The following is a 10,317-nucleotide window of genomic DNA, read 5'->3' as shown; positions in this document are numbered from 1 at the left end:
CAAATATACTAGTTTTTCTTCTTCTTCTCTTCTTCTATGTAAATATTTGGTCAAATATACTAGTTTTTCTTCTTCTTCTCTTCTTCTATGTAAATATTTGGTCAAATATACTAGTTTTTCTTCTTCTTCTCTTCTTCTATGTAAATATTTGGTCAAATATACTAGTTTTTCTTCTTCTCCTCTTCTTCTATGTAAATATTTGGTCAAATATACTAGTTTTTCTTCTTCTTCTCTTCTTCTCTGTTGAAAAGAAAGCTAATAGATAATAAAATTATTGAAAACACAAACTAATGTAAATTTATCTTGTTTATGAATTTCAGTCAGTAAATTAGCTGTTATGAAATGCATAGCTATATACATATTATAATATGTGAACGCTCAGTCAAAAGCAGAGGTTTTTCTTTAAGCGAACTTTAGTAAAACAAAGATAACTTATTAATTTTAATAAAAATGATATAGTTACAACCTTTGATAAATCTGTCCTTATTAGATTTTTTAAATCGATTATTGATTTTTAATTAATAATCGTTCCGCAAATGCTTAACTTTAACTCTTGATCAAAAGCAAACGTGCTGATGATCCGGCTGTGTATCTAATACTTACTGGGTGTAGTTATTGATTTAGTACCGATAATTAAACAAACGATTCAATACAAATATAAACAGTAGCTACTTTTTTCGTTTGTTGTTCTTTCGTTTGTTTTCCTTGTTAATCAGTTTTTGTGTTAGATTCAGAACATTTAATTAATGAACATTTTCTCAAGTAAATCACTTGACAAAACTAAGCAGATAAATAATAATCAGTTTAAAATTATAATGTAATGTGTGGTGATTAATGACCGTTAATCGATAATTATTCAGAAATCGAGAGATGCGGTGTGCTGTGATGTAGGTTTCAGAAAAACATTTTCTTTATCGTGCCAACGTTTCGATCTTTATTGAGATCATCTTCAGGGCTTCGGATTTACAAACGTTGTTTACATATAACAATTACATTTTGGACGTGGAAAAGTGTCCACAGTGAAACTGACATATCTTGGATTTACGATGCGNGTTTGTAAATCCCAGGCCCTGAAGATGATCTCAATAAAGATCGAAACGTTGGCACGATAAAGAAAATGTTTTTCTGAAACCTACATCACACCAGACCGTATCTCACGATTTCTAAATAAATTACAATGTAATTTTTTTTAAATCAAAATGGACAATCCCTAACTTATTTTACGACAAATCGAATCTAGTCTTTTAAGGGATAATAATTGTTGAATTGAAAAAGATATAATTGATTGATTTATTTTTCCTTATAATTATTTTATTAATCATCTAAATATTTAATTGTTTAAATTACCAATTAATGATTTTTGCATATTTTTTTAATTAAACAATTGTTTACTCTGACTCTTTATTTGGGGATGAAATTCTTTCGAAAATTTTTTCCAATTAAGAGAATAAGTTTACTTTATTAATTAATTTTTATGCAGGTTTGAAATTGGCGATGATATCAAAAAAAATGACAGTGTCTTGCTATTGTGCTATTATTAAATAAATGTGGCTAAAATCTGTCTTCTTCAGATTATCGATTTCTGGATATTGCATAATTACGAAATAACAAGTGAGAATAGATTAAGTTAAAGTGCATTTTAGTGTTTTGTTGCCTGTTAAATTTCGTATTTTATCCAAAAACTTTAAATGTGATTCGGACTTGATTTTGAAATAAGTAACATTTAAAGTGTTGCCAGTGTTGGCTCGGGGTGTGTTTATCTTAATCCTATTTGCATCAGGACAAATCGTTAAAGGGCGCGATTATTTCGACATCGTTAGCTTAAAACAAGTATTATTGCGTTTCTCTAAAAACGCACTCGCTTTTCTTTAAAAGCTGGGTTAAGTTTTGTTTTGTTTTTTAAATCGGAAGAAGTATTTTTGAGAATGGGAAGATTAAAAGATCAAAATACGATACAAGTTCGTTGAAGTGTGAGGAACTATCAAGACTCAGGTAGTTTAGAAAAACACCTTTTTCATTATTTTTACGGACGTTTCAACCTTTATTCGGGTCATCCTCAGGGCATAAAGTGTGGTGCTATTCTTGTCGTGACGTTGGTTTTGTGTGAAAGTGTGACTCCAGATAACTTCACTTTCACACAACACCAATATGATACCACAAGCACCAAACTTTATGCACTGAAGATGACCCGAATAAAGGTCGAAACGTCGATAAAAAAATGGCTCATTTTTGACCGCTCCTCGCGGCTTCAACAAATTATGAAACAAAAGGTCACTAAGACATTGGATAAAAATATATTTGCAAGATACTTTTAAACAGATTATCTCATATGGTTTTAACCAATCTGAACGGTTTAGCACGGTCAGCAGATCTGGAAAGGAGGTTAACGTATATTCGTAACTTAATACCCTAATTCACTGGGAAAAATGGTTAAAAACTCAACAAGAGGAAGTTGTTAAATTTTAAAAAGAGGCTTGGGCCCCCAGGCCTTGCACATTATTTCTCTCTCCTCCCTCCAACCGCGAGTAATTTAATGAACTCCCCGAAATTGCTCTCTCATTTTTATATAATTAGAGGTAAGCGAAAAATCGCTGATAAAGCTCAAGAACGTTGAGTGCAGTCATAAAATATACTACTATCGAATAACCTCAGGCATAACTAGGGCTGCCTCCGGAAAATTGAATTAATGGCAGACTAAGTGGTGGCAGCTTAAACGACTCGCGGGTTTAAGCCTGTCTTATCCACTCAGTTGTTCTGATACAATCAAGTAAAATTAAATCAAGAACCCTCCCTTGGGAGAAGGCTAACGGGAAACAATGTATATTTGTACAACGAGCCCGGCTAATAATATCACTTCCTGTGATGATAATTAGATCTCGCGGTTGACTCAGTTCGCCGGTGTGGAAAAGGATTCTTTTTGACAATTTACTTCACCTCGAGAACGTTGTCTTTCGAACGAAAAACCTCGTGGCAGTGCAAATAAGTTTTCCATGTAAGGCCACTTTACCCCATGCCACCGATTTCTGCGTTTCCTGTCGACAGTCCCAATACACTACCATCATTTTGCGACACTCCTTTCCATTTAATATTAACATTGAATTTTCTATTTCTAAATTTTTTATGGGTAAAAATAATAAAATAAAATTATCCAGTAAACGATAAAAACCACATTTTTAAATTTTTCAAATTGAATTTAGGAACTAATTACTCATTTATCTTTTACGTTAAATTTCAAATATAAATAAATACAGTCAAAACAAATAAAAAAAGACACTTGTAGCTTGAAAGAACATCTGATTTGAATATAAACAATTTAGTTTTATTCGTTTTATTCACCAAAATGTCACATTCTATTACTAGAACCAACCTAAACATTACTAGAAAAAGCGTAGGATTGAAATTCAAAGTATGAAGAACAGACGGACCGTGATATAATCTGATAAAGCCGACAATTTTATATATNAGTATATATATATATATACGTGAATGAATAAGCTTTTATTTAATCACAGAATTTGTTCTAATTTGAAAACTCTTACACAGTGAAAAACAAGAGAGATCACAAGCAATAGAAAAAGAGTGAGAGAGAAAGAAAGAGAAAAAAGGAAAACAGTATTGATAGTAAGAAAAAGTGTGAGTGCAAGTAAAAAACGGATCGAGATTATATAAAAAAGTGTAGTGAGAGAACGAGTAGGTGATTAGGAAAGAGAGATAAAAAAGAGGAAAAAGTTAGAAAGAGAGAAAGAGTTAAAGAAACAATGAAAGAGAAAGAGTGAGAGTGTATGTCAAAAAAAGAGATAGAAAGAAAAGTCAGAGCGAGAGAGAGATAGATAGATAGATAGATAAATAAATAGAGAGAGAGAGTGACTGAGAGAGAAAGGGAAGGAAACAAAAAACGGTACTGATAGTATGAAAAGGGTGAGTGCGAGTTAATAAAAAGGATCGATATTACATAAAACAGTGTAGTGAGAGAATGAGTAGGTGAGTAGGAGAGAGAGAAAGAAAAAAAGAGGAAGAGGAAAAAACGTTAGCAAAACAGAGAATTAGTTACAGAAAAAATTAAAGATAAAGGGGGAGAGTGTATGTCAAAAAAAGAGATAGAAAAAACAGTCAGGGGGAGAGAGAGAGTGTAGAAGAGAAAGAAAAGTAAACGGTATTGATAGTATGAAAAAGTGTGAACGCGATTTTTCAAAAAATGACGAGATTATATAACGAGAAATAGAAAAAAGGAGATAGAAAAAACAGTCAGAGAGAAAGAGAGAGAGACAAAGAATAGATAAACGGTATTGATAGTATGAAAACGTGTGAGTGCGAGTTTAAAAAAAGGATAGGATTACATAAAAAATAGTAGTGAGGGAATGAGTAGTTGATTAGGAGAGAGAAAGAGGAAAATAGAGGAAGAGAAAAAAAACTACAGCAAAAAAAAAGAATGGGACAAAATGAAAGAAAAAAATTGAGAGTGTATGACAAAAAAAGAGATAGAGAGAAACATTCAGAGAAAGAGAGAGAGAGAACGAAAAGATTAACGGTATTGATATTATGAAACAGTGTGAGTGCGAGTTAAAAAAAGGATAAATATTACATAACAAAGTGTAGTGACGGAATGAGTAGGTGATTTGGAGAGAGAGGGTGAGAAGGTGAGAAAAAAAGAGGAAGAAGAAAAAATTTAGCAAAAGAGAGAAATAGTTACGGAAAAATTGAAAGAGAAAGGGTGAGAGTGTATGTCAAAAAAAGGGATAGAAAAAAACAGTCAGAGAGAGAGAGAGAGAGAGAGAGAGAGTCAGAGAGAAAGAAAAGATAAACGATATTTATAGTATGAAAAAGTGTGAGTGCGAGTTAAATAACCTAGAGAGAGAGAGAGAGAGAGAGAGAGAAAAGATAAACGGTATTGATAGTACGTAAAGGTGTGAGTTAAAAAAAAAGGGATAGAGATTACATAAAAAAGTGTAGTGGGAGAATGAGTAGGTGATTAGGAGAGAGAGAAAAAATGAGAAAGAGAAAAATTCGTTAGCAAAAGATAGAAAGAGACAAAATGAAAGAAAAAGAGTGAGAGTGTAGGTCATAAAAAGAGGTACAGAAACATTCAGAGAGAGGAAGAAAAAAAGATATTGATTGCTTAGAGTGATATATATAAAAGGGATTGAGAGGCGTAAAAATATGACTTAAAGTGAATGGATGAGTAGAGGGTGTAAGAAAATGAATTAGTAATTTAGAAAATGATGAAAAGAAGAAGAGAAAGGGAAAGAGAGATAGAGAGAATGAGAGGCAACCAATATGAAATTTTGTTTGAAACAAAAATAATGATTTCGGCAGTTCACTAACCTCGTCTTAAAAAATTATATGCTTATATCTTTTAAAAAATATTTAATATTATAACACTAATCAAATATGGAAAAAGATAAAAATAAATTTAATTTAAGAAAATTTGTTATTTTCTTATTTATAATTGTGTTATTTATTGGCACTCGTCAATATCATTCGGTAATTGATCTTACCCAAATAATTCGACATAAACTATCCTTTGAATGTAGTCAGGTTCCGCCGCTTTGGGCCATTTCATATCAGAATTTTGTCCCGAATAAAGTAGTATTCAGTGGTCTGAAATTCCCTGAAAAGATCCATCTAAGTGTGAAGTATTGGCCCTTTCTCCGTTTAGATAAGAAGCACAAAAGGGAGTCGAAGTAGAAATAAAACTGAAGAGAATTTTTAACAAAATATCGATTCAAGGGGGATGTTTTAAAATATTCGGTTTGATAAGATTAATGAACGTCATTTGTCAGCCGGGGATTCGTCAATTTAAAAAAAAATTGCTAGAAATTAAAAAGTTTACAAAAAGCTATTTCGTATGTAATAACTTTTTAAATTTGTTAACTTTTTTCATTTTTAGAGAATGTGTTGATGTTTTAGATACAGGTTTCTCGTTTTTCTTTAAGAAATCAAAGAGGAAAAGGAGAAGATGGAGTAAGGTGAATAAGAAAAAAAAACGACTGTGCGCCAGCATAGGATTGACACATAGAGTGGCTCTCCTTTTTGCAGAGTGTCAGCCAGCCGGGATATAAATGGTTGCCTCGAGGGCCATTCATCATCCGGAGCATTTTCCAACTCGTCGTTAAGAGCCAATATCCGATTTATTCCACAGGAAACTGGGCTTAACCGGGAGAACAGGCCACCCTGAAAGGTCTATCCTCTTACCTGGAAAAGGAAAAGGAAAAAATTCCCTTAAGAATTACGCCTGGTCCTTCATGAAAAGTCCTAAATCATGATATTTGTCTTCGGTCAAATGGTATTAATGGGTGGGGGGTAAAACACGACTCTTACCTTTGAACTTTAAAATTAAAAATCGTAAATCGTACAAATTACTTATTAAAACAAATAAATATTAAAATATTAATGATAAAGCCATGGATTTCACGGAAGAAACAAACTCACTATCTCCTCATCATCTGAATAAAGTAGGAAACGTAATAAAAACCATTAAAACCTTGAGAGCGACGGAATTAAAAAAAAATTAGATAACAAATCTATAATTCCTATAATTTAAACCACTGAAGTTCAAGTTTCTGATTTAAATTTGCTCCACCTCAAAACAAATTTTTCTTTCCAATTCTCTTTTTGCAGCATAGATTTACATATTTACAGCTACGTTTTGTATTAAACAGGGTGTCAACTTAGTAGTGCCCCCTAGTTTTCTTCAAACCTACTCAACTTAAAAATAATGCTATTATTTTAAGCATAAACTTTTCCTTCAAACATAACAAAAGTTAAATAACGAAACGTTTTGTCTGTGTGAAAGAGTGAGAGTGTATGTCAAAAAAGAGACGGAGAGAAACAGTCAGAGAGAGAGAGAGAGAGAGAGAGAGAGAGAGAGTGAGTGAGTGAGAAAGAGAGGGAGGAAGAAAAGATAAACGGCATTGATAGTATAAAAACGTGTGTGTGCGAGTTAAAAAAAAATATTTTGACCTCAAAAGTTAATCTTATGATTCTTCCTTCTTGAAGGTGGGATAATAGGTCATCTCAAAAAACCACAACCAGTTTTTATCCACAACGTTTCGGATTTATTTGAATCCTTCCTCAGGTGAGTTAACGCAATGGTTAAAAAATTTGTCGTCAGTCATTAATATTTTATAACAATTTATTTTAAAAAAGAGCCAGTGTAGTACTTATTCAGACTAGAAACAAACGACGTTCTAGTCTGAATAAGTACTACACTGGCTCTTTTTTAAAATAAATTGTTATAAAATATTAATGACTGACGACAAATTTTTTAACCATTGCGTTAACTCACCTGAGGAAGGATTCAAATAAATCCGAAACTGGTTGTGGTTTTTTGAGATGACCTATTATCCCACCTTCAAGAAGGAAGAATCATAAGATAAAAAAAAAATACCGAGATTATATAAAAAGGTGTAGTGAAGGATGAGTAGGTGATTTAGAGAGAGAGAGAGAGAGAGAGAGAGAGAGAGAGAGAGAGAGAGGGTGAGAGAGAGGGTGGGTAAGAGTAAAAACGTTTGCAAAAGAGAGAATGAGTTAGAAAAAAATGTAAAAGAAAGAGTGAGAATGTATGCCAAAAAAGAGATACAGTGAAACAGTCAGAAAGAGAGAGAGAGAGAGAGAGAGAGAGAGAGAGATAGAGAGAGAGAGGGAGAAAGAAAAGAAAAACGGCATTGATAGTACAAAAACGTGTGTGTGCGAGTTAAAAAAACCGAGATTATATAAAAAAGTGTAGTGAGGGAATAAGTAGGTGAGTTAGAGAGAAAGAGAGAGAGAGAGAGTGAGAGAGAGTAAGAGGAAAAAAGGTTTGCAAAAGAGAGAATGAGTTAGAGAAAAAATGTAAAAGAAAGAGTGAGAGTGTATGCCAAAAAAGAGATAGAGTGAAACAATCAGAGAGAAAGGGAGAGAGAGAGAGAGGGAGAGGAAGAGGAAGAGGAAAAAAACGTGTGCAAAAGAGAGAACGAGTTAGAGAAAAAATGAAAAACAAAAGGTGTATGCCAAAAAAAGAGATAGAGTGAAACAGTTAGACAGAAAGAGAGGGAGGGAGAAAGAAAAGATAAACGGCATTGATAGTATAAAAACGTGGGTGTGCGAGTTAAAAAAATCCCGAGATTATATAAAAAAGTGTAGTGAGGGAATAAGTAGGTGATTTAGAGAGAGAGAAAGAGAGAGAGTATGAGGAAAAAACGTTTGCAAAAGAGAGAATGAGTTAGAGAAAAATGAAAAAAAAGAGATAGAGTGAAACAGTCAGAGAGGAAAAAGAGAGAGAGAGTAAGATAGAGAGGGAGAAAGACAAGATAAACAGTATTGATAGTATGAACAAGTGTGGCCATCTGGGCATTTAACGAAATTTACATGGCTCGTGGGTTCGAATCCCCTCGTGACACTAACATTTTCATTTTAACCAAAACCTTACGTAAAAAGATTATTTAATTGAAGTAAGTAATTTAATCAATAGACGGCTAAATATAACGTATTATGTATTCTATTTCCATATACAACTCGAATTTGCTCACCATGATGATTTATGTTAATTTTTTTTATAGAAAAAAAAACAAATTTGATATCCGTTTTCAATTTATGATCTTATTTTAATAAAAATGCATCTGTTATGTATGTTCACTTATTCAATTTAGGATAGTTTCAGGTATATGTGCTTGAAAATTTTTTTAAGTTTTTTAAAAATGTATGTTAAAATTTTGACAATTTGAGGATATTTTGTGTAATGAATATTTTGTTAAACAATAATATGTGTTTCAGGTGTGCGAAGGGACAGGCAGGCCAGACCAATATAGGGCTTGCATCCGCTCAAGGGCCTTAAATGAAGCTTCGCACGCCCAACTCGGATTTCTCGCTTTCCCGACGAATTCATCACAGCACCGAACATATCATCAACCCTAGTCAGGACAATGAGGTTTTATTTTAAAAAAATCTACTTTTTATAAATGGAAAATATGTGATTTTGTTTTGGTTACCAAGAAGTCGAATTTCGTTCAAAATTTGATTTCCCTAAGATATATTTATTATATTGCCAGTTGTTTTAGATTGTTTAAGTGATTTATGGTAAAACCGAGGGGATTTTTAAGCTTCAACGGTTTTCCATTGTTTAAATTTAGAATTTGTTTTTTCAAACTGTAATCTCAACGGTTGATATCTCTCGAATTAACTCAACTTGTACAATTACTCATAGTGGCAACAAGAGAGTTTTGCATATCTTTCTATCTTATCTCAATCCTAACTTTGAAGAGTCAAAATGTCCTTGAATAAAACATAAGTTTTAAATACGAGTTTATTACTTATTCTTTAGGCATTAAATAATACTGTATTTTACACTGGAAAATATTATTTTTTAACAAGCACTATTAAATTAACCAACTTTTTTATTCTAACAGCAAATTTTATTTAGTAAAAATATGAATCTATGATAATTTATATACTTTCATATTGAAAACAGTGCCTATAAAACCTTTTTGACGAACCAAATTTAAAGGCATTTAAAAATTTTGAGAGGAAAGAAAATATCAATAATAAAAACAGACGTTATGTGATTGTTTATATAAATATGGCAATACTTGACAGAAATATTTGTAAATAATCTTTTATTGGTCTCAACGATAAAGCATGACGTTTTATTGTTTTTATAATAATCAAGGCGAATGGAAATTTCCAATATAATCAACTTGTATTTATATTGTAATTACTATAATAAAATATCGTAAATCAAATTGCACATTTTGTAAATAATTTAAATATAAAGGAATATCATTAAAATAATCTATTGTTACCGATTTAATAGTTTGTAAAGCATTATATATTGAGATAATTGCGAAATCGCAATGCCTGCAGCTATTGTTGTGATATAAAACCCGCAATAAAATTTATGTACTTGTTACGTGCCAAAAATATATTTAAAAAACAAAAGAAAAAAAATTAAAAGCGGGCAGCTTATTTGATATAAAAAAAGTGCCAAGAAGCATTTTGTAAATGTTATAATTAAAAAAAACACGATTGTAAATATATTTATTTCCTAAATTTTCCGTTGTATTTATTCAATCCTAATAATAGAAAACACAAAGGATAAAAAGTCTTATTAAATTATATATTTGATTTATCGTCTTATTTTATTGTTACCCCTTTTGCCACTTTTCTGAGGCAATTTCGCCAAGGAGCCTACGAGTCGTGTAGCAGCGTCGATAGATGGCACGTCCAATTTCAACTTTTTGGACCCATCTACGTAAAATGTGTAACAGCTGTTTCAGTTAAGTTTATGGCAACACGTCGCAGATCACCGGAACACTTAGCTGTTGTAGGGGGCAACATGTGGTA

The 10,317-nt window shown here is 32.0% G+C and overlaps 1 protein-coding gene across 1 annotated transcript in view; it reads left to right on the top strand.

Annotated features, from left to right (window-relative positions):
* LOC112126951 (chondroitin sulfate N-acetylgalactosaminyltransferase 2) overlaps positions 1-9,887 on the top strand; it is a 232,672-nt gene extending 222,785 nt beyond the window's left edge. Inside the window, exon 7 of the mRNA XM_024227061.1 lies at positions 8,752-9,887. Coding sequence (XP_024082829.1) covers positions 8,752-8,892 — 141 coding nt within the window. The 3' untranslated portion in view covers positions 8,893-9,887. The remainder of the gene's footprint in view (positions 1-8,751) is intronic.
* The last annotated feature ends 430 nt before the right edge of the window (positions 9,888-10,317 follow it).

The sequence above is a fragment of the Cimex lectularius genome, unplaced genomic scaffold, assembly GCF_000648675.2.
Source record: "Cimex lectularius strain Harlan isolate CLEC.00 unplaced genomic scaffold, Clec_2.1 scaffold67, whole genome shotgun sequence".
Lineage (NCBI taxonomy): Eukaryota > Metazoa > Arthropoda > Insecta > Hemiptera > Cimicidae > Cimex > Cimex lectularius.
Note: the sequence above shows the minus strand (reverse complement) of the source record. Positions and strands in the feature narration are given on the sequence as shown.